Consider the following 23,476-nt stretch of genomic DNA (forward strand, 5'->3'; position numbering starts at 1 on the left):
AATACTTACTGGTAACTTTGATGTCTCCAACTCTAATGCTCTAATGTGGTGGAATGGCTGAAAACTACATAGAAAAATATCTATTCCTCACAACTTTAGTACATATCTTTCTAACAATATTTGCCATCAGTATAAATTTAGTTTTTAAAAAATTAGTTCTTCTCATTTATTAAACTTACCGAGATTACACATTTTTGTTACATTTGATATTCGTATTTCTTTTCTTTTTTAAAAACTGTTCATTTAGGCATAAAACGGGTATTTAATAACGAGAAAACCAAATGGGACGATCTCAACAATTATTTCAGGACTTTTAACTAGTCACTATATGCTTCCTCGATATAGTGACGTTGTGTTTAGTGCTATCATATGATCCCCAATTTAATTCTTTTAAAAATGAGAAATGAGAACGACAAAAAAGAAAACTCATGATTTGTTTTGATTTGCAAAGAATTGGAAAGACGGTGCCGGGAAATAAAACTTATCCTTTGCAATTGGCCCTATTGAACTTCGTTAAAGTGAAATAACCCCAATACTTAAAATCGAAGACATAAGTTCCAAAGCCCTCCGAACTTAAGAAAGCCAGAATTCACTTTTTGTCAATCAAGCTCTATTTATGCAAGTTCTATTTCAAAAGCTATAAGTCACTAAGCCCTAGTACCCAACGGACTGTTGCGCCACCTGTTCTGTTCTCTATGTCACTCAACTTTATTTTTTAATAGGATTCGGTGATTTTTAACTTTGACAAAGACCGAATGATAAAAACGGCAATGTTTCAATGTTCAATTTGTTCAAATTAAGGCTAACCATCTCGTGGAACCTAAAAAATCTCGTGATATGAATAAAACCATTTCTGATTTGAACGTGAAACTGACAGCTGGGAAAACAAAAAAAATTAAACGCTTTCAGTGAAACGAGTTTGTCCCTAACTAAATATGAAGAATCAGCTGTTTGTTGAAAACGATTTCACTATGTATTGAATATCAACTAACGGGCCAGTTATAGCTTAAATTTAAATCAATCCATACTGAACGATCGGAAATCACACAAAGAATTTTTTTGGAGAAAACAATGTTTCCGGATGGAAATTAATTTTCCTGAACAGCTGATATTTTTATGTTCAAAAGTGAAACGAATAGTTCCACTGATTTGTGTTCTAATTTCACACGATTCCAATGACAGATTTCTGGCAGTAAACATTTTTCGTTGGATTTCAATCAGAAAATTATTTTCAAGGACAGACATTTTTAATGATAGCTATAAACGACCTGCCAACAAAATTCCATTGATTGGACTCAATCACGCTTATTTTGAAATTCGTTTTCGATCGAAAGTTATTTGAATTCGAGAAGATTTTATTTTGAGTTTCTATCGATTCGAAAGTTTGCTGATTCAATCGAAAGTTCATTAAAAAAAAAGTAAGTAAACTTTGAATATCGAATGATTCGAATCAAACGTCATTTTTGTGTCGCTTAGATATTTTCTGGTGAATACGATTATTAAACGAAATTGGTTATATTGTGACGAGTTTTTGTTTGTTATTTTATAAAGGGAACAGTCACATTCTAATTGGAGAAATAGAGAGCAAAAAGAATGCCTGATAAGATTGATGGAGGAGGTTTTTCTGTAAACCGTGTAGATACTGACATGTTCCCGTTCGCCATTAGAATTAAGAAACAAAACTATTGCTATTGTCTACTTTGTCCAAAATAAGAAAACCTACACCGATTTGAAGTTTATAAACTTTGATTGTTTTCATTTCAATTGAAAGTGTGACCATGTGTGACGAATATACATAACATTTAAAACGGTATAGACACAACATAGAAATTTAAACCAAAATAGTAACGTTAGTTGAAAAAAAATTGTATTTCACGTTAAATGTTTTTCTCCATCACTTAATTGACTTCACTTAATTTTTCAATTTAGACTGTGAATCTGTGAATTAAAAATAAGATTCTTCGACTAAATCAAAACAAAATTTCAAATCATTTAGAACAGCTGATCTCCTAAATAAAGTTAATTTCGGTTCATATTCTACAATGAATACTTTTCATTCGAATCTCAAAATAAACCAAATTCATTTGAACGAATAGATGTAGTCACTCGAATCAACGTTTCGTTCGAATGTCAAAATAAGCATAAATAATAAAAACTAATGAAAGCTATAATTCGCCCCTAAACATCATCTATCATGAACATGACATTGGGGACATTCACTAAGCTAGCTGCTACGTAGTCAAAGCATTCTGATTGGCTAAAAGTAACTACAAAATTAGTTGAAATTTCCCATCCAATACCCGTTGTGGCATTCCGCCACACAAAACACACCAAATCGTACACGCATTAGTTGTAAAAGAGATCTTAAAAAGGAAAGATCAGCATGAGTGACGTTGAAAATTAAAGCTTTTATTGAAACAACTTGCAAGTGAATATTAAATATGGCACGCATCTCCATACACAGAGACATCGATACAGACAAATCGCAAACTATTGATTTTATTCGCTTCATGTCTGACACCGAAAATTGGTTTCTTCTCCAGCCCACACTCAGCACACATTTCTGCAAACCGACATAAGTGTGGTATCTTTTGGCCGCTTAAGACTTTTTTGAATAAAATGTGTGTTTATCTTTACATCCATCTAACACATTTCCCAATTTCCAAATAGTAAATTCTCCTTATAAAGTAGTGATGTGCATAAAAAAAACTCAAAATCGTCATGTTCATATTTGTTTAACTTCTTTTTTATTACCAATATGTTAATAAAATATATTTTACGAACATATATTTATGAATGTTTTTTTTTTCGTTTTCAGTGTTTACTTGGGGTAAGCGAATGGGTAGGAAGCTTGACATTTTAAAAAAGGGGGGACAAAAAACTCATCACGACCTCCAAAGTATCTTTCAACCTCCAACATCGGACGCAACAAGCGCTCCCAAAAAATTTAGATCCGATTCTATAGAAACTTTCAAAAAGCAAGAAAAAGAGCACGAAACTGATAAAAGATCGACAAGGGAAAAATCTGTGGACAGCCCTCAGAGAACACCGAATAAAAGTGCATCACTTACGAAAGAATCCCAAAAAACCCTGAAGTCTTTCTTTCATAGAATAGGTTCTACTGGAATGCTCAACCACAAATCACATAATTTAGTGAAAGCCTCAGAACCACAGCTTTACCGTAGTAGTTCCACCAGCCAACTTAGTACTTGTTCGTACGTTAAATGCGATGATCCGAGTGATAGTCTAAATTTAGATACTGGTAAGAAATCTATCCATAAAAATTCAACCATTGGACCATCAACACTCAAATCCTCAAGTTGTGATGACATTGCAAAGGCAGGAATTACAAACCTAGGAGAACAACCTCGTCGCGGAAATTTTCCATATGCGTTTCTTCGCTCTCGATTATCAGTGCTCCCGGAGGAAAACGGAGGTTCTGTGATGAAACAGTCGTTAAAGACAAGTTTTCATAATCAAGGGGCGTTAGGTCACAGCATCAGATGTCCAGTAATTACAACAAATGGAATAGGAGACGGTGATTCAGTTTCCCTCACTAGCACTAGTCCAAATCACCAACAAAAGGTGATTTATCGGGGTGGCGTCATTAAACGTTATTCCTCGGATGATAGTGCAATAAGTAACTGCTCACCGCAAGGTGATGTTTCCCGAAATAATAGTATTTCTTCGAAGGACTGGGAACCACTTTACCAAAGATTAAGTAGTTGCTTGAGTTCAAACGAATCGGGTTATGACAGTGATGGTGGCCGCGGTCTTGTGGATGATGCTTTAATGAAACGAAATAGTCAAGTGTCAAGTAATTCGATTAGAAACGGATTATTAGGGAACGAAATTGATTCAAGTGCACCAGTTTCACTTGGTGTATATAACTATGATTATGAAACCGAAACAATACGTCGACGTTTTCGGCAGATCAAATTGGAAAGACATTACGCAAATGATTTCATTGGTTTGGTTCTATCTCCGAAGACTGTACTGTGTAGATCAAATGAACAGCAGATAAGATACGTTGTTGTGGAGATTGACAATAACGGTATTGCACACAAGTAAGTTCTGTTTGTCAGAAAAATAAATATGGTATAAACATTCTATTCCTAAGTTAAGATTGAGTTCTGAAATATTAAATGATAACAATCATATTTACGTTTGTAAAATTATAATTGCATGTCTATGTATATTTGATTTTGATTCTTTGACTTAATTGATTTAAATCCAGTTGACAATAATTTTCTATAAAACTATTTATTTTCAATTGAATAATTAAAATATTTAAAGCATACCCATAAAGTTTTGCAATTATGTATTTTGATTTCGAAACTACATCTACTTTAATATAATAATAATATAATAAAATTTACAATAATTGCATCACCTGAAAATTTGGTTCTTTTTTTTAGAGATGGCCGGCTACGATTAGGTGATGAAATTGTTAACGTTAACGGCAATCATCTACGTGGCATACAGTCTTTCGATCAAGTACAAGGCTTGTTATCTACATTCGTAGACAACTGCATCGATCTTATCATAGCTCATGATGAAGTGACTTCAGTGACTGATTTCTGTACAAAAATTAAAATAAATTGCAGTGATCCTGCTAAGCATTCCAATGAGCCGGAGGATTACTATAACAATAGCCGAGCAAGGAAACGACTATCTTACAGCCATCGTACGCACAGCACAGAAAGCATAAATAGCTATGATCTAAGTAGTTTACAAATAGCCCTTGAGGACGATAATAATGCAATGAACGCGTCTTCAATAAAAAACAAAATTCAAACACGATGTCCAACTCCCCGTAACACAATTCCAAATGAAGCTAAAGAAAACGAACAATTACAGCGTCCGCGATCTGCACGAAATTTGGAGTTAACACCACTTTATAGTACGTCTGAATATATACCTGTTTATGCTAACCGTGTAACAACAATAACTACCACAATCAGCGACGACGAGAAGTGGCAAATTCTCAGTCGAAAACGTGCTGAAGCTCTTCAACAATCTGAACACTCTAAATGCCTGTCTAATCAAAACACTTATAACCAAAATACTAACCAATCAAATGTTCATCGCCTTTATATTAAAGATCCAAAGGAAACTAAAGATCTTTTTATACAAAAATCTGATGACTCGCCTATCAAAGGCTCGGATGATGACACTAGTTTTACATCCCGGTCTCACTACTCCCGAAATTCAATAAATTATTCAAATTCAAATTATCGATCACTCAGGTTTTCACACTCACGTTTAAGTTCTAGCCGGTTAAGTTTATATGTCCAATCAAAAAGGTCTGAGAACAAAACTACTAAAACTTCTATCGATTCTCCTAAACATCTTCTAACTGCACCCCAAGATAATCTAACAAATAATCAGACCAAGCCAAATACAGATGTTCTAACAACAACTATCACCGTTAAGGGTAACAGTAACATGCATTGTGATTTCATAGCTGACCACTATATAAAACCTCAACAACTAAATCATCAAGATTCTCAGCTTGCCCAGTTTGATGTTTCAATTCGAAAAGATTTAGAATCTCTACCGACGACGTCTTCGACTAACGTTACTACACTAGCTGTACAGGATGTGCCAAAGGATTCATCTACTGATGGTGAGTGCGAATTATAAAGATATTATCTAAGGTAGTTTTAGATTCGTTCAGGATTTAAAAATCAATTTCGAACTTAACTCATGGATTTAAATTATAGTCGTTAGACGATAACGTTTCGACGACAGTCTCACTTCATGTAAGACGATAATCTTCAAAGTAATATCGTCAAAACGATAGCGTTTGCACGATAGCTTTTTAGCGTCTGCTATTAATTTCCATTGATAGCTAAGCAAATTGAAGTAAAAAAGTTTCGGTGTAGTTTAGTTTTGTAACAAATTGAAAATAAAAACTCAAAAAAATGCAATGAATTCGGTTAAGAAGAAAATTAAGAGATGAATGGACCTTTTATATATTATAACCCATATGTAAGCATTTTTGTATACAAAACATTAGTAATCTATCTTAATTGTTGTTCAATAAATAAAACGATTGTAGTTTTGGAATTGCAAAAAAGAACTTTATAATGATATTATAAACAATAAATTTGTCAGACGGTTGTCGTTCTAGATACATACATAATGTATGTATCTATACCTGCAATATTAAAATTTGCTGTAACTATTGAAACTTTGGGGCGGAGGAACATTGGTATATTCGACAGGCAACGATTTTTGTATCGCTCTTGCACAAAGCACTAATCCAAAGTAGTTTTGGAAACAAAAAATATTTTTGAAGCCAAGTTATGTTTCCTGTGGATGAAATGGAGTCTTCACTTCCTTCCCTTGGACAACATTGGGTTTATTACTGCAGCTGTCACACAAAAAGTGACAATAACAATAAACATCACAAAATAGTTGGCATTTTTATTAACAATAAATTTAGATCAAATTTTCAAAATTTCCCATAAAGAAAAACCAAGTTAAATAAGATTTTCAAGTTATTAAACAAGCATTATCTTTCGTTGAGTTTATTTTGATATTTGGAATATACTCAAGGAACTTATACTTAAAACGATTGAACGAGACGATTGTGATAAAGTTACGTGAAGCAAATTATTGACGATATCGTTTTAATGATTATCGTTTCGGAAATTACGGAATGACTCCCCTCCCCATTAAAATATGGGTTTTTATCTTAGAATCACAGATAACAAGATGGAAATTTGTTTAAACCTCCCTTTTGGAATATACATTGTGTAAAAAGTCTTAGAAAATCTCGTGTCCGCATCGTAATTTATGGACTGCCAAAAGTCGCGAAAACGGCTCAATTTAAAAATCCTATCTGCAACCTTTGATGTTACTAACAGTAACACAAAATGTATTTGAGGTCTATGTATTTGACAGTTCTCGAGGTATGGCGACAAAAAGGGGTAACATTTAAGTACCTACGAACCCAAACTGGTTAGTACTAATAAAAGCATGTGTTGTATAGAGTCATATCTCTAAATTTAATTAAAAAACTAACAATAAATTCATTAATATTTAATAATTTTAATATTGTTAATCTTAACATCGATGGTTTCAATAATTTAACAAGTACACTTCCTTATTATTATCTATGTATTTATTTTTGCTTTATTCGATGTTTATATTTTATTTTCTTGAAGGGATTCATAAATCGTGCATTAAAACAATTACCTTCTATAAGGGCCATGGTATGAAATCTCTAGGCTTTAGCATTGTTGGTGGACGGGACTCTCCCAAGGGCAACATGGGAATTTTTGTCAAAACTGTATTTCCTTGTGGCCAAGCATCTGATGATGGTGAATTGCATGCTGGTAAGTGTAAATGACATTTCAATTGTCAATATTGAGTATATGTATGTTATTAAAATTAATTATAGGAGACGAAATTGTCGAAATAAACGGGATTTCAGTCCAAGATATGAGCCATATAGAAACTATAAGTCTGTTCAAAAACGTTCGTGAAGGTGCAATAAATCTGAAGATTATAAAGAGAAGGTATTATTTTTATTTTCTTACTAGTGTAGAGTGTTAACATATTCTATTTTTTTTTTGTTTCTTTATACAGATTCCCGAAAATGAAAAATCCTGAAATAACTGAAAAATAGAAATCCTAAAATAATAAAAGCAAAACTAATATCTATTAGTTTAATTCAAAATATGCATATTTAATATGATATGTTTTTTGAGAATTTAATGTACCTTGAAAATTGATATTATATTATTATATAAGTGGACACGAAATTTGTAAATATTGATTTTTATATAAAATATTAACCCCACAAGAATTAATACAACATAAATATGTACTTTGTGATAAATAACATTTTATTTTTTGTCAGAAATTGGTTAACTTTTACACGATTGATGTGCTAGAATTACGTTATTACGTTATTGTTAATATATTGCAAGATTTTTGGTTAGCACAGCACTGAAAAATAGGGGTTTATATCAATCTAAAATTGTATTATAATTTTTTTTCATAAATTATAACCGTTTTTCTTTTTAATTAATTACTGTATATTCTTGTCAATGTTATACTAATGCTTTTGAGAAAATTTTATTTATATACATATATCAATTAAAACTGACAAAAATCCAATGGACTGCCTAGAATAAGTGGAACTATGTACGAGTTTGTGCTGGGATACACAAGCATCAATTTGGAAACATTCTGAAATCAGGAAGGGTAGTTTTTAAAAAGATAGTTTCTAACAATTATGCGTTTTCGATTTGAAATTTGACGTTTTTAAGCTGAAGTATCCCAGCACTTTAAAATAAAATAAATAATTACATATTATGTATTTCAGAATTTAAGAAATAAATATGCCAATATTTATATTGTAATGATTGTTTTATTATGCGTATGGATCAGAGTTCGTTTTGAGATAAAGCTTTGGAGAATTTCAATGAAATTTGGTTAAAAATTTAACCGGCTAATTTTGTACATAAGGCCAGCATGGAACTTTTTACACTTTAGAATTTCACAAAGTGGTAAGCTTATAGCAAGCCGCAAACTACGATCAGAGGCTCATCATAAGTGCATGTGTTAGTTGTTAGTAAAAAATAATACATTTATAGCCTAACACACGCACAAAATACAAAACATAATTAACATTTAACTATTACAGAACAAAAAATAAAATGAGAACGTTTACGTTCAGTGGAGCACTGGTTCTAAATAATAATTTTAATCCCACCTTATTTAAATTTAAATCTATCGATGAACAGTTTAAGTTAGATAAAATGCTCATTCGGCTTAAAGCTTTATTCTTCCCATAGTTAGTTCTATGGAAGTCAATATGTATAAAATCAAATGTACGCAGGTGATGAGTTCCGCCTCGGTAATTCAAATATTCACAAGATAGCAAATAAGGTGCATCAATTTCACCATTAATGAGTTGATGAAGAAATATTAAATCATTATTAACACGCCTTTGATGGTGAGATTCCATATGAAGAAGCAGAATACGATGTTCATAGGGAGGCAGATCATAAGGATCATCCCAAGGAAGTAATAGGGAGTCCATACCTGCGAAGCATATTCAAGATGAGGACGAGCAAGGCAATTGTACAAAGAAAGATTAACATAGGGATCATTGAACTCCTTTGCCCAATGTTTTATAAACCCAAGCATAGAACTTGCTTTATTAACAATCAAATTAATGTGATGTGTAAATTCTAAGCTGGAACAGAAATGCACCTAAATCTTTAAATGTGGAGACGTGACGGAGGCTTTGCTGTGATATACAGTAGTCAAATACGTTACTGATTAGTTTTTTAGTAAAAGTTGTCGTCTGGCTATTTTTCCCACACCAAAATTTGAAACTATCAATGTCGGCTTGTTAAAGAATACGATCATGGTTGGACTTTATCATTTTGAAAATCTTCATATCGTCAGCAAAAATGAGAAGTTCACTTGAGTGTAGACATGACGATACATCGTTTACAGACAGGATGAACAGAAATTCCATAAAATGGCTTCTCTGGGGAACATCAGATTGAGCAACAATTTTTAAATTTTACCTCATCGGATCTGTTTTCAAGGTATGATTTAATCCAAGCTAAGAAAAATGGTGGAAAACCAAGAGCTTTGAGTTTAAATATAATAATTCCGTGGCTTAGTTGGTCAAAAGCTTTAGAAAAGTCAGTGTATACACAGTCAACTTCATAACCTCGTTTTAAAGCGTTTGAACATATGTTTGAGAATGTGAGGAGATTTGTAACGGTTGTTCTTTTTTTCACAAAACCATGTTGCTGTTCGCAAATGAGATTCTTACTAAAGGATGCTACACTTCCACAAACAACTTGTTCAAGCACTTTAGGAATGCAAGAAAGCTTTGCAATGGGCCTGTAGTTGCTTATATCCGACTTGTTACCTGTCTTGAAAATTGGTGTTAGAAATGACTTCTTCCATATACTGGGAAATTTGCCTGTTTTTAGAGAAAGTTTAAATAAAAACGTAAGGGGTTCAACTTAGGCATTACTACGCTTTTTTAATACTATCGGATTAATACTATCTTGACCAGCTGAACAGTCATCATTCAACGCAGATAAAAGATCAAGGAACATACTCTGTAGCACATGTATGTGACTACAGCTAACAGTCCACGAAGAACCAGGTCCTAGTGACTTACAACTCTCAACCATTCCTGTGTGCGAGTAATGTTGTCAGAGATGGAAGGGACCTACAGTTTATATGTCAATCCGAATGGCTAATTTGGGAAAGCACTTTTCATGACAAGAATTACTTTTTGAGGATTTTTCAATTCCTCGCAAGAGGCAGTACCCGTGAAAAAAATAAGGTGGCACAGGCAGTAAACGCAATTCTTTAGTGTACCAAGGATGGCTAAAGTTTGTATTTCTTGATTTCTTTAGGGGTAATTTTTTCAAAAAAAAAAATTAAGGATTTTATAAAAAGTTGAACTGCTTCGTCAGTGTTAGAAAATGCTAATGTATAAACAATTCCAGAAATGGTTAAATCTTCAGAAAACTGCTGAAAATTGGCTCTTCTGAAATCAAAATTATATAAGCAATCAAAATTACTGTGTTCAGTAAGATGATTACTTAAGTCAAAAAAAATTTCCAAAGGGGGGTGATATTTATCAATATTAGTACATTTTTGAGTTTTTAATACAGCTTGTTAGCTGTAAGTCAGTTAGAAGGACTTTATCGAGAAGAGATAGCTCCATTTGTGGAGAAGAATGAGAGGCTTTAAGGCAGGATTCGTCTTAGGATGGAATCCAATCAATGTGCAGTAAATTAAAATAAAATCACCTTGAAGTCAAGTATTGGTTACCGTGCTGGACAAATTTATAACATAGTCTTATGCCAAGGAGGGATCGTTATAAACAGACTCCAAACTTTTGGAGGAATGTAGACGTTTAAAATGAAAATAGTCTTAGTCTGTATCATTATCCTTACACATACCAGTTCAATTGATAATTCAAATGGAAAAGATACAGAAGAAGAGAAATATGTATTTTTTACCGCTATGAGAATAGATCCACCTAAATCCTTTGCATTACCAACATGACAATTGTTTCTGTACACTTCAAACTCTTGACTGAAAAGTTCTGTGTATGAGCTTGAATTAAGCCACGTTTCTGTTAAAACGAATACGTCGTGTGGAAATGATTGGGAGTTAAGAAAAATGTCAGCAGTCTTGCTACGAAGTCCCCTTACGTTTTGGTAGAAGAGCGCAAGCCTGTTAAGTTTTTTGACTTTGTTTTCAAAGAAACACCCTGTTTTTGGCTTTGAGGAAATTTTTTGACTAAAGTCTCTTCGGGCCATACGTATTCGGTTTGCAAATAGAATCAAAGTAATTGAGATTCGTTATTAATTTAAAAGAGGAAACAAACCTTTATTGATCTGTAATTTCCAAAACTATAATCGTCAAAACGATTATCATTAACGATATCGTCAATAATTTGCTTCACGTCGTGATCATTATAAAAATTTAACTGGTCAATTTTGTGCAGCCAGCATGGAATTGTTTTGATCAGCATGGAACTGTTTTGATCCATTTAAATGAAGTATTTTTGGTTTTTATTATAAAATTACTGAAATGTCAAAATGAACTAAACGAAAGATAATGCTTGTTCGATAACTCGAAAACGTTATTAAACTTGGTTTTTGTCTATGGGAAATTGTGAAAATTTGCAACAAATTGCTTTTTACCAAACATACCAACTATTTTTTGGTATTTATTGTTATTGTGACTGTTACTGCTTTTATTTTTTGCCGCCGACGATAAAACTTTAATTTAACATATAAGTTATTTTATGTCTGATATTGTAGTTATAATTATAATTTTGTATTTACATACATACATAGGTCAGTAACACACATTCATCTGCAAATGGGTATAACATTTATGGGTGAGCATGAGCATCCTCCGTTGGCCAATGAGCACACCCCAATAATGTTCAAGTGAAGGAAGACAAGATTCAATTTTATCAGGGACCATCACTTGGTTTACCAAATATTTGTTGTTACCGAAACTATTTTGGATAATGTGCTCAAACCAAAACTATAATGGTTTAAATTATTTTACAAGTGAAAAAGAAAAAAACAAAAATGCTTACCTATAGGTTGGAAGAGATAGGGGGTCTGATTTTTCTCTTAATTGTCTTCATAACCGTATTCATTTTATTTTTTTCTGAGTTTTCACTTTGCAACAGGACTCAATTACGCTGACAAAGTTTTATTTCAATTTGCTTAGTATTTTGAAATCAATGACAGACGATACCTATTTAGCTATCGTTCAAACGCTATCGTTTTGACGAAATCACTTTGACGATTATCGTCTTACGTTAAGTGAGACTATCGCCAAAACGTTTAATCGTTTTACGAGATGACCCCCTGATTTTCCATTTGTTTAAATCTTAGGAAAACAGAAAAGAAGTAGCTGCTCAGAAAAATAAATTTCCATCCGGAAAATATAAAAACAAATTTTTAGCGAAAAATAAATGCGCAATTAAAATGTTTTTTTTTTCGAAACAAATTCTTTTTGTAATTTCCTATCGATCAGTATATTTTTTTCATTTCTAATCAAAGCGAAACATAGTAAAGTATTCATTCAAAAAATGTCCCGGATTGATTTCAATGATAGTTATAACTGGTCCCTACTTTTAATGATCAACTCTAACCTCAAATAATTGATACCAAACAGAAAATATTTGTTTGTATTATTATAATTTTATGAATGAAGACAATAAAGTTCAGGCAACATTCATGTAAGTATGATTTGTATTTAAATATTTTGCTTGAAGAACCGAACAAAAGGCAAAAGATTAACTGCTGCAAAGGCGTCAAAGATCATGGTCAACATCTTATATTTTCGACGGATTATTCATGTTTTCCTGAGCAATGCTTTCTAATTAATCTTAAACTTTTTTGATATTTGATATTTATTTATTTGAGAAAGGTGGACGAGCGCAATAAAATGGAACGGCTAGAAACACAAAAATTAAATCTGTCACATAGATAACTTGGAGTCTTTTTAACAATCAATTTGAAGATTAAGATACAACAACGATATTTAAAGAAAGCTACCAGATTGCAATTTAAAAGCTGACGTTTGTGAGCTGATTGAGAATCAAGATCAGCAAACAGCTCACACCCGTATGTTATTATAGGTAAGACAAATGCTTTTACCAGCTTTAATTTAATATGGGTATGTAGTACGGATTTAGTAAAAGATAGTCCTCTAAGTGAAGCATAAAGCTTTGACACAACTGTATCGACATGGTTATTCCAAGTTAACCTGTTGTTAAAGACCAAACCTAAATTTCTAACTTGAACAACATATTCTAAATACAATTATTCAACATATCGGGAGGAAAATTATCTGGGGTTGGTTTGTTTATTGAAATTGGAAGAGCTTTCATTTTTTCAGGATTGAGTTTATGTCCGTTCCGTGTCGAACAATCATATACATATTGCCTGTAAATCAAAGTTAATTTTAGATATTGCATCCTTAAGCATCATCTCAGGAAAACTAATATATAATTGGACATCATCTGCATAGATATGAAACTGACAGTAAGACAAAACTGAGGGCAGATCATTAATGAACAATGAAAACAGAAAAAGGTCCAAGGATTGATCCTTGGGGAACACCATTATTAACAGGAAGGAACAAGGACATTCTACCATTACAAGACACAGCTTGCATACGATTGGTCAAAGATGAGTAAATAAGTTTTTTAGTTGTGTCAGAGAAGCTAAATAGGGTCGTTAATTTATCACAAAGAAGATTAAGTTTTACACAGTCAAATGCCTTTGAAAAGTCAAGTAAGGTTATCACAGTTGTAAATTTATTGTCCAAAGCATGTCTTATGTCATCAGATACGTTGAGTAAAGGTGAAACACAACTATGTCCAGATCGAAATTCAGATTGCAAAGGAATCAATAATTGCTTGTCTTTAATATAATATTTTATCTGGTTAGACTTTCAAAAACTTTAGATAGAAAAGATAGGATAGCTATCGGTCTATATTCCTTCTTCTGTCCTTGTTTAGGATAGGGATAATTTTCAATGTCTTCCATAGGATGGGATATGCAGATGTCATTATAATGGTGTTGAATATGTGCGTTATGTGGGAAAGTAGGAGGATTTTAATAAAGTCAGGCTGAATATTTTCAAGTCCGGTGCATTTAGATTTTATGGAAAAAATTGCTTTACCTACCTGATAATCATCTACGGCATTTACCGAAAAGGCGTTAGTAACATCATTCTCTGCACGTCTAGAAGACCTTTCACTGAATTGGGTTTGTGAAATAGAGAATTTAACAATCAAACCTTCCAAATTAATATTATCATTACAAGATTGAACATCTTTTCACAAACAAATATTCTTAACTTCCTTCCAAAAAAACTCGCAATTTTTATTAAATTCGTTACAGAATTACGTAACCGTTTAAAGTCAAGGAGCATTTCTGGACAACCAAAACGTCTCCAACGTCGGAATGAGACATCTCTAGCCTTAATAGCATTAAGTATATCCATAGAGGACAACTTCGAGATTTAACATGACACGTCTTTAATGTAACATGTTTGTTAAAAAGATCTTTAATCACTGATGTAAAGTATTCAATTTGATAGTTTACGTTAGATGTGGTGTAAATTGAATGAAAATTCATCGACATATACATTCGTTAAATAAGTTTCCAACATTTATATTACGAAAATCATGATACTGGAAAGAGGGCTGCCATTTTTTATCGAAATTTAAGTCTAGCGTTAAAAATATAAGGTCATGATATGAAAACACAGGGATGGATAATTGACTATAACATTTAACAAAATTTTCATCAATCAATGGTACACACCGTTAGGGAAGAAGTGAGTTGGTTCAGTATTATTATTAAAGGAGATTCATAGGAAATTTATTGATATTTTAAAACAATTTGATGGAGGTTGAAAAAGATCAATATCTAAATCACCACAAAGGAAGAGGTTTGATATGCGAGATTTCGTTCTCTAATGCTTGACCCTTACCTGTACCTTTATCAACAATTTAAATTTGGGTTTGTTAACACAGCACTTTATTTTTAGGTTTTTCACAATTTCCAAAAACATGGGACTAAACAATTTTTTTTATTTTGAAATTGCATGCACATTTTAGATTAATTTAGTACTGTTGACATACATGTATAATTCAATCTACATTTTGGACTATAGAACATACAAAAGAAGTTTATGGGCTGGGTTGTACAGGGTCCAGCAAAAAAAAACCTCCCGTATTTTTAGACGTTTATATTTAAAGCTATTTATAGATAAAATGGTATTCCAGGTATTTTTAGTAATCATAAAGGTGTTTTTAGTAATCATAAAGGTGTGGCACGGTGGGCATCGGGCATTTGTCGTAGAGGAATATATCCGTAATGGTGGTTCTGCAATTACTACTCAGCCAGTATTTCGCATTCGATTTCAACTTGGACGACATGATCCTGTTCCGGATAGAAAAACAATTCAAGTTTGGTTATCAAACTTTAGAGCAACGGGTGCTGCGCTAAAGAGAAAATCATCTTTTAACCGCAACAACGCAGGATAATTTGGCAAGTGTAAGTGCTCTATCCGTAGCCGTACCTTGGCTATAACGAGGTAGTAGACCGAGTCAATGTTGGTCCCTCGGAATGTTTGGATATCCTGTATATTGGAGAAGTGTTGTGCGTCGATCGCAATGTGTCAATCTGGTTGACAGTTTATTAATCAGGTGATTTCCATGTCCTCTTGTGGATACTGAGATGGGTGAACTGCGTACTAGCTACCAGAACGTCTCGCCCTGCAGCGAAATCGATTAGCCTGAATCCGTTGTCGGAGTTGGAAGAATATGTCTTTGGTGTCTTCATCTTTCTCCTCTATTGGGGCATGCGCGCATATTAGGCTTATGTTGGCGAATTTAGCCTTGATGCGGATTGTCGTGATGCGCTCGCTCACACTATTGAAACTCAAGACTTTTTGCCTAAGTTTAGTTCCAACAACAAATCCACACCCAAATAGCCGCTGTCTTTATTCTCGGTAGCAGTCGCCCTAGTATACATCGCAGTCTTTTAGTTTGCGTTCACATCCCACTTCTTGGATGGCGGTGATATCTGCTTTGCAGCAGTTTAGGGATCCGCTTTACATGGTCTGTTAATGAACCTAACATTTCACGTACAGATCCGAAGTTCGTTGTCCTTATTTCGTTTGCGTCCGTCCGTATCCGAGGCTTGTTGGTGCTTCGCTACTAAAGGTATTTTTTACGTGGCCAGGAAGTCACCCCGACGCCATAACCCCCAACCTGAAGGGCCAGATAATTAGTTTAAGTCCAAGGAAGGGGAGCAGGATAAACCGTTTCTTACAGGCCTGGGCTCCGAATATGTCGAAGAAGCCCTATAAGTTGTTCACTAAGTAGTTCAACCTTACCGAAACTGTAGACGCCACCGTTAATTCCATTTCGGGAATTCGTCCGCACTTATCACAATGCTTGTTCAAATTCAAAATATGATATCTCATCCAACAATACAATATTCCTACATGAAATCATACTTCACCTACTTTTTTCTTATCATCTTAGTATAGAAAGACCATCATGTTGCGTAAGTGTACCCTAAATACTAAAACAATGCAAAACTTTCATTTCTACATGTTGTACATTTCCCTTATATTGTATGTTGTTATATATGTAAATATTCTTCAAAACCAATGTGTGCTTCTTATTTACTCAGACTTTAGTTAATTCAGCATAGTCAATAGTCAACCGTATTTTCGTGTGTTTCGACTTATGTTAAGTAATAGTATAGTTTTCGGCAAAAAGTTTTCCAAAACCCAAAAATCGTTCACACCGAACATTTAAACGTTTTCATTTGACATTCAAATTTGTATAACACCGGCTTTCAAATTTTGTATTGATGAAAAAATGTGTGAGTAAAAAGTCTTCTCAAATTATTTGTGAAAATAAAATTAATTCTAACAACATTCTCCTAAGGATCTGTCTTTGCCGTCTATAGTTTTAAGTCGATAATTCTTTCTTGTGCTGTGATAGAGCAGCACATCAGCGCAGACAAGGCCGTAACACTAGGTTTTCTCGAAAAAGAGTTTCAACTGAAGATCTGGGGACGGGTGGAATGGGCGCACGACATGAACCAATAAGAACTGCAAGCTCGCTTGGCTGCAGCTATCCTCTTTGTCAACTTCAACCGGTCCGAACAATTCACTAAGCAAAAGCCAATTGTCTAGAGAATATATCATAGAATCAACAATAAAAAAAACTGTCACAATAAAAATTCATTTTTTTAAAAACATTTTCTTCTTCTTTCAAAACAAATTCAATCCAAAATACTGAGCTAATGACTATTGCTTCTGTTGGCCAAGTGTACCTTCAGGATCGCCATATATTGTGGCGGTCCGAGCAGGGGTTGAGAAGATTCTGAACGATTTCGTGTAGGTCCTTACAGCCGGAGCAGAAAAGGTCAATTGCTTGTTCCAGATTCGAACCAAAATCACACTCATATAGAGCGAACACTGAAGCTGTTATAAGTGGCTGCAATTCATGACTATCTCTTTGAGGACTCGCCTCCCTTGTTCAAAGCACTCAGGATCTTCTTGATATTGGCATCGCTGTCCAAGGCTATAGTTGTGGTTTTATTTACTGGAACAATGATTCCCACATTGTGTTGTCATGCGACTAGCCAAAGTGAATCCCCGTTCCTCGCTTAACAAAGAGAGTTTGAAACTCTGGAGGATCATAAAAGAATCGAAAGTGCCGGGCCTTTTATGCTCGACGCTGGTAAATTTTCCTGAAATTTTTTCTGTTGCCACGCAGCTCCCCCAAAGCTTCCTTTTTTGTTTTTTTTTTTCGTTCCATATATTGTAAGAAATTTGTATAATTAATATAACTTACCACTATCAATTGAATTGCTACTAGTGTTCGAGAGGTTTTATACAAAACTTGTGGTTTACGAAAACGTGATGTTTACCAAAAACTTGAGTTTTCGATGTAGGTTTCCGGCCAAAACCGATAATTTCACGAAAACCGGGTTTTGGACTTGGTGTGAAAAGCTTATAAGTCTCCCGGCTGCAAATATATTTCTTCACTAGAAGTTCCACAAAAAATATCTAGATGTCGCCTAAACCACTTCCATCATGAGAGTACCATAATTTTGATATACAAAATTAATAATAATAACATACTTGTCGAAAAAACTCCAAACAATATTTGTTTTGCTCAAATAAACTTGCACAGTTACTTTGTGTCGTGAATGGCTAGCCATACATGGTAAACTTTTCAAATACATGACTCTTACATAATTCATACATATTTATATATATATAATTTTTATGGTTTGATTTCTCAAGAATTTTCTTTCGCACAATTCAAAAAGGTAGACAAGTTAATTTGATTGCTAGGTGAGAATGAATAGTGAGTAGTGTTTTATATTAAGGGTATTCATGTAGCGATATAATTTTCTACTTTGTAGAAAAATATAAATTTCCGCAAAGGGTTTACATGAACACCCCATTAGAAATATTTGCGGAAACGTTAGAAACAAACAGCTGTTTGATTAATATCTTTTTTTTCTACGATTTCTGCTTCAAATTTGAGAGATAAAAGTCTATATTTTGCAGAATATCTTTCCTGTGTTTGCATGAATACCCTTATTATTTCATTCTCCTGCTCTGTCAATCCGTCGAGAAAATTTTCTAAAATATAAACAGGCCAAATTAATTATAGCAACCGGCACGCGGAGACAGCCTGTAAATAGGAACACGCTAAAACTGACATTGACACTTCTGTCATACGCTAGGTGTCAATTATAATATTTTGAACTGGTCAAATTTCAATTTTTGGTTTCTGCATTTCAATTATTTTGTCTAAAAAATACAATAATATTGTACATTGAACTTAAACAAATTACAATGGAAGTTGTTGTAAATAAAAGACAGAAAAACTTCTCTCGCCTAGAACTTGAAGCGCTGGAAAAACCAGAATTAATCAATAAAATAATTCAACTGCAAGCATACAATTTTCAACTTAAAAACATTCTCCAAAAGAAGCTTGACGCTGACTCGTTGGACAGAACAACTATTGAATCAGAAAAACAATCTGTTGAAAAGTCAAAGGATTCTAAGCGAAAATTTGATTTTAATAAGTATAACTAACTTATAATGTTTTTAATTTGAACAGCTTTTAAAATAGTATTTTATCAAATAGATCGTCAAAGCGTCACGTATTGCTCAAATTCCTCTACTTCGGTTGGGACTATCATGGACTAGCATGTCAAGAAGACTCGAATGCAACAATTGGTACATCATAAAACTGGTGTTTGTAATTCATAATTTACTATCAAACTTTCTAGAGTATCACTTATTCAAATCGCTTACCCGAACGTGTCTTATTGAATCGAGAGAAACATCGAATTACCATAGATGTGGTCGAACGGACAAAGAAGTGAGCGCTTTCTGCCAGGTAATATCTATTGATTTGAGGAGTAAATTTCCGGAAGATAAACAATTCACTTCGGAAGGCATTCAAAATGAAATCGATTATTGTGGACTGCTTAACAAGGTTCTACCAAAAAATATACAATGTATTGCATGGATGCCACTCCGTTCAAAAGATTATAGTGCAAGATTTGACTGCAAAAAGCGAACGTATCGCTACTTTTTCCCGAACGGTGACTTAAATTTAGCAGCTATGCGAGCAGGATGTGAACTGTTGAATAACTGTCAAGATGCAGATTTTAGAAATCTCTGCAAAATGGATGTTCACAATGGCGTAATGAATTATAAGCGAAAAATCTATTCATCTGCTATACACGAGTGTCCATATCAAAATGAAGATGAGGACTACAAAATGTGTTACCTTCAAATACAAGGAAATTCATTTTTATGGCATCAGATTCGGTGTATAATGTCGGTGTTGCTGCTAATTGGAGAAGGAAAAGAAGAACCGACCGTTATTGAAGATTTGCTAAATGTCAGCGCTAATCCTTGGTAATTGCAAATATATTTAATTTTCTTTTCTCCCAAGAGCCTTTATGGCTTTATAAGAAAAAAGCTTTATATTTTTTAAATTTTAATGGTCTTTTTTTAAATAAGCCATTTGTACCCTGATATAAAATGAATGCTAAGTATAGTATACCAGTTTACCAGGGGAGTCATTTCGTAATTTTCAAAACGATAATCATTAACGTTATCGTCAATAATTCGCTTCATGTATCTGTGTCACTATCGTCTCGTTTATCGCGACTACTTCAGTGTCTTTCTTCAAGTAAAAGTACTCGCGGTCCCTGAAGCCCCTAAAGACTTTCACAATTCGGTAAATACAAATATAGACATTTATCGAAGGTCAAAAAGTGATTAATTACATACATGAAATGTTCACATAGTCAAAAGTAGTAAAACAGTATCAAAAGGAGCTGAGCAAGTAAATTGTAAGATCACCAACATTTTCTTGAAATTACAAATAAAAGGTTGTCGGCATTTGAAACTATGCCCAAATATTTCCAAAGAAAAAACGGAATATCTTTTAACTAAGCAGGTCTCAGTTATCCATATTGATAGGTAGGATCACAGCTCATTGAGGACCCATTTAAACAGAATGGGTAAAAGCTCATCTGATTTATGTAGATATGAAGATAAGGAAACCTTTTTTTTTTTGGGAATGTCCAATATGCATTAAACAAGAATTACAATAATAGGAAACTACTTTTTCGACAACCTATGCTACGTCTCTGGACTCTGTCTCTATAAACTCAATAACAGTCCATAACTGTCGATCATCTCTAATGGAGATAGCACAACAGTTTAATATTCCTCTTTGCTAGGTGCCGGCCCATAAACATTCCAGTAAACTGTAAGACAGATCAACTCGCCAGGGATGGTACAATACAACCCAATTCTGGCATACTAATTGCTACATGTAAACTATTGTCATTGCAGAAAGCTATGAATAACTTCACCACATTTCAGGTCAAAAAAGAAAACATCTGGCCTACACTAGATTTAAAGCGATCAAGGTGCTTGCTAACTCTAGACAGATCTCATACGAGCTCAATAATCGGTGTCATAAAAGCACGCCACGCGGCTAGGCGTATTCTCAAATGACTTGCAGAAACTATATGGATGAAGAAGAGGAGGAAACAGTTCTTCTCCTCCTCTGTACATGCCCTGCTCTATCTCAAAAATACAAGAATAACCTAGGTAAATAATTCTATAACGATCTAAACGATTTCAAAAAATATTAACATAATCACGTTTTGTAAGGGACTTAAACTGGTTCATTGAGCTTAGAAGAAAACCTCAAGATTCATGTGGTATGTCCTACTCCATCAAGAACATCCATTTTTCTGGGGAACATAATGGATCCATAGAAATCCGAGTAAAACCTAAGACACGGTCCTTATTTGAAAGACACACAAATTTTAAACCAAAATGTTTTCTCTCTCAAAAGAATAATTGACAGTCCGTCTGTAATAATTTGACTTGTACGAAACTTTTAAAATCAATGACCATATGCTTTTGAATTCTGAACTAAACTGTTTTTTCCGTAGTAAACCACAATATACTCCAGCTGCTGCTTTTCCGCTCAATCTGTATGATTGCGAATTCCGCAAAATTTCTGGTAAATCCAAATCCAATGATGAATCACTTGATGGTGAGGAAAAAGGAGTAGTAATAAATGATGACTTAACGGATTGGGTGTATAATGAAGAGAATATGTCAAAACTTATTGAAACAATCCAAGGAGAATGGACTAAGCAGAGTGTTAAGTAAGATATAAGATCAAAAATAGTTACATATTTATTTAGTAGCCTGTTTTTATTTTTAGATCCTTCATGATAAGAAGTGTTCTTGATAGTTTGGAGAACTTATCCAAAGAACATTTTAGCGAGTTTAACGTCAAAGCACAAGCAAGCATACTACATGAGTGTGTTAAGCGAAAGCAATATCAAAAGCTTATGACTAGAAAACGATGTGGTGAGTAATATAAGCTATTTGTATAAGAAATTATTTTCAAGGAAAAGGATATTGTAGGTTTTTACAAGAATTATAATACAGCATACAAAACTCTATCACAAAAACTTACGATGGTTTTTTTTAAATTACTACAAACATAAATTCTTTGACAATGCGAATAAAGTAGGAATCAGTACCGTTGATCGGCTGATCTACTGCTTATCTTAAGTTTACCGGTTCTAGAATTAAACAAGGAGCACTTTATTAAAAGAAGAAAAGTTGTTTAATAAAATATCTTAAGTCGACATAGCGATTTTACTTTTTTGATTTATATCGAACATAAAAATAAAAATATTTTACCAAAATCATTTCTGCCTGTTATCCGATAAATTCAAGCATTGATACATAATCATTATTTTAGTTAACATAACAACTCTTTTTGGTATACAGCTCACAAAGTTTTTAATATGGAATCGCCTGAGAAGTTCCATGCTTTCACAATTGCCTTTCTGATAATGGCAACTCGTTGATTTTAGACGTTAACTCCGCGATTGACAGTTTATGAAAGTGTTTGAACTCGTTATACAGACTATAACGATAAACTTGGATTTGGGATTATTTTGCCGCAAGTTAATTTTCCGAAATCGGTTCAACTAGGGGAACAAATCTGGGTTGTGGTAAAAGCAAGTGCAACCTTAATATGTTCGCAGAAATCTCCCAATACCTAGTCACATATAGTATTTGGGGTGGATACGAAGTTAATATGGAACATAACTATAACCTATAATTAACTAAACTAAGTCTATTCGCTTTATTGAAAACTAATAAACTAAACCATTCCCTTTTTTCAAGCACATTTATACTACATATTTCAAAATTGAATCCTCGTTAATTTTGTTTTGTTTATTTTCAGAGAGTCTTGAAAACCGTGTTGATCATTTTATTAAAAAGCAGCGTCTAATTGTGAAGGATAGTTGAGCGACTTTTTTTTAAGTAACAACAATTTTTTTTTAATAAAACTTTAATTACAATACCAATATTGGCACTTTTATTTCTTAATATCTAACAAATTATTTTAAGTTGCGTATGTCTATCATCTATTCGCTGAAAAAAGAAAAAACATGAATAAAAAACAACGATTATTATCAAAACAATACAATGCAATATAAATAAATAACCCTCAAATACACTTTATATCCAAAATGAAACAAAAAAGATAAGATAAGATAAAAAGGATATTGAAGGGCTTGTTTGGCTTACAACCCCGCTATCGTCATCAGAGTCCTCATGCACTGTATTCAAAAGGGTTCTTTGTTAGCAATTTTGCTGCTGCTAGCATGCTGACAACAGCTATGCCAAAAACTTAAGAAACACTTAATACATTAAACAACACGGGAAAAGAGAATAATCTTTGGAAATGTTTTTTTTTGTCGTTTTGACCATAACTTAACCCTTAAGTTCAGCAGGTTCAGACGACATTAGGGACTTGAAAGTT

General features: G+C 33.4%; 2 protein-coding genes across 3 annotated transcripts in view; both read left to right on the forward strand.

Annotated features, from left to right (window-relative positions):
- The window catches only part of LOC129949647 (uncharacterized), a 91,447-nt gene extending 83,069 nt beyond the window's left edge, over positions 1–8,378 (forward strand). The window contains exons 4-8 of one of the 2 annotated variants that reach the window (XM_056061229.1): positions 2,819–4,067; positions 4,419–5,629; positions 7,176–7,346; positions 7,412–7,529; positions 7,600–8,378. In XM_056061229.1, the coding sequence (XP_055917204.1) occupies positions 2,819–4,067; positions 4,419–5,629; positions 7,176–7,346; positions 7,412–7,529; positions 7,600–7,639 (2,789 nt within the window). In that variant the 3' untranslated portion in view covers positions 7,640–8,378. The remainder of the gene's footprint in view (positions 1–2,818; positions 4,068–4,418; positions 5,630–7,175; positions 7,347–7,411; positions 7,530–7,599) is intronic. The other variant, XM_056061230.1, reaches the window with a different exon arrangement.
- A 10,449-nt stretch (positions 8,379–18,827) lies between these two features.
- On the forward strand, positions 18,828–22,990 carry LOC129949945 (tRNA pseudouridine(38/39) synthase). The gene is made up of 6 exons (XM_056061693.1): positions 18,828–19,172; positions 19,235–19,326; positions 19,380–20,016; positions 21,576–21,794; positions 21,854–22,002; positions 22,895–22,990. The coding sequence occupies exons 1-6, from the start codon at positions 18,940–18,942 to the stop codon at positions 22,957–22,959; spliced, it is 1,395 nt and encodes a 464-aa protein (XP_055917668.1). The 5' UTR covers positions 18,828–18,939; the 3' UTR covers positions 22,960–22,990.
- The last annotated feature ends 486 nt before the right edge of the window (positions 22,991–23,476 follow it).

Source organism: Eupeodes corollae, chromosome 3 (genome assembly GCF_945859685.1).
Source record: "Eupeodes corollae chromosome 3, idEupCoro1.1, whole genome shotgun sequence".
NCBI classification, from domain to species: domain Eukaryota; kingdom Metazoa; phylum Arthropoda; class Insecta; order Diptera; family Syrphidae; genus Eupeodes; species Eupeodes corollae.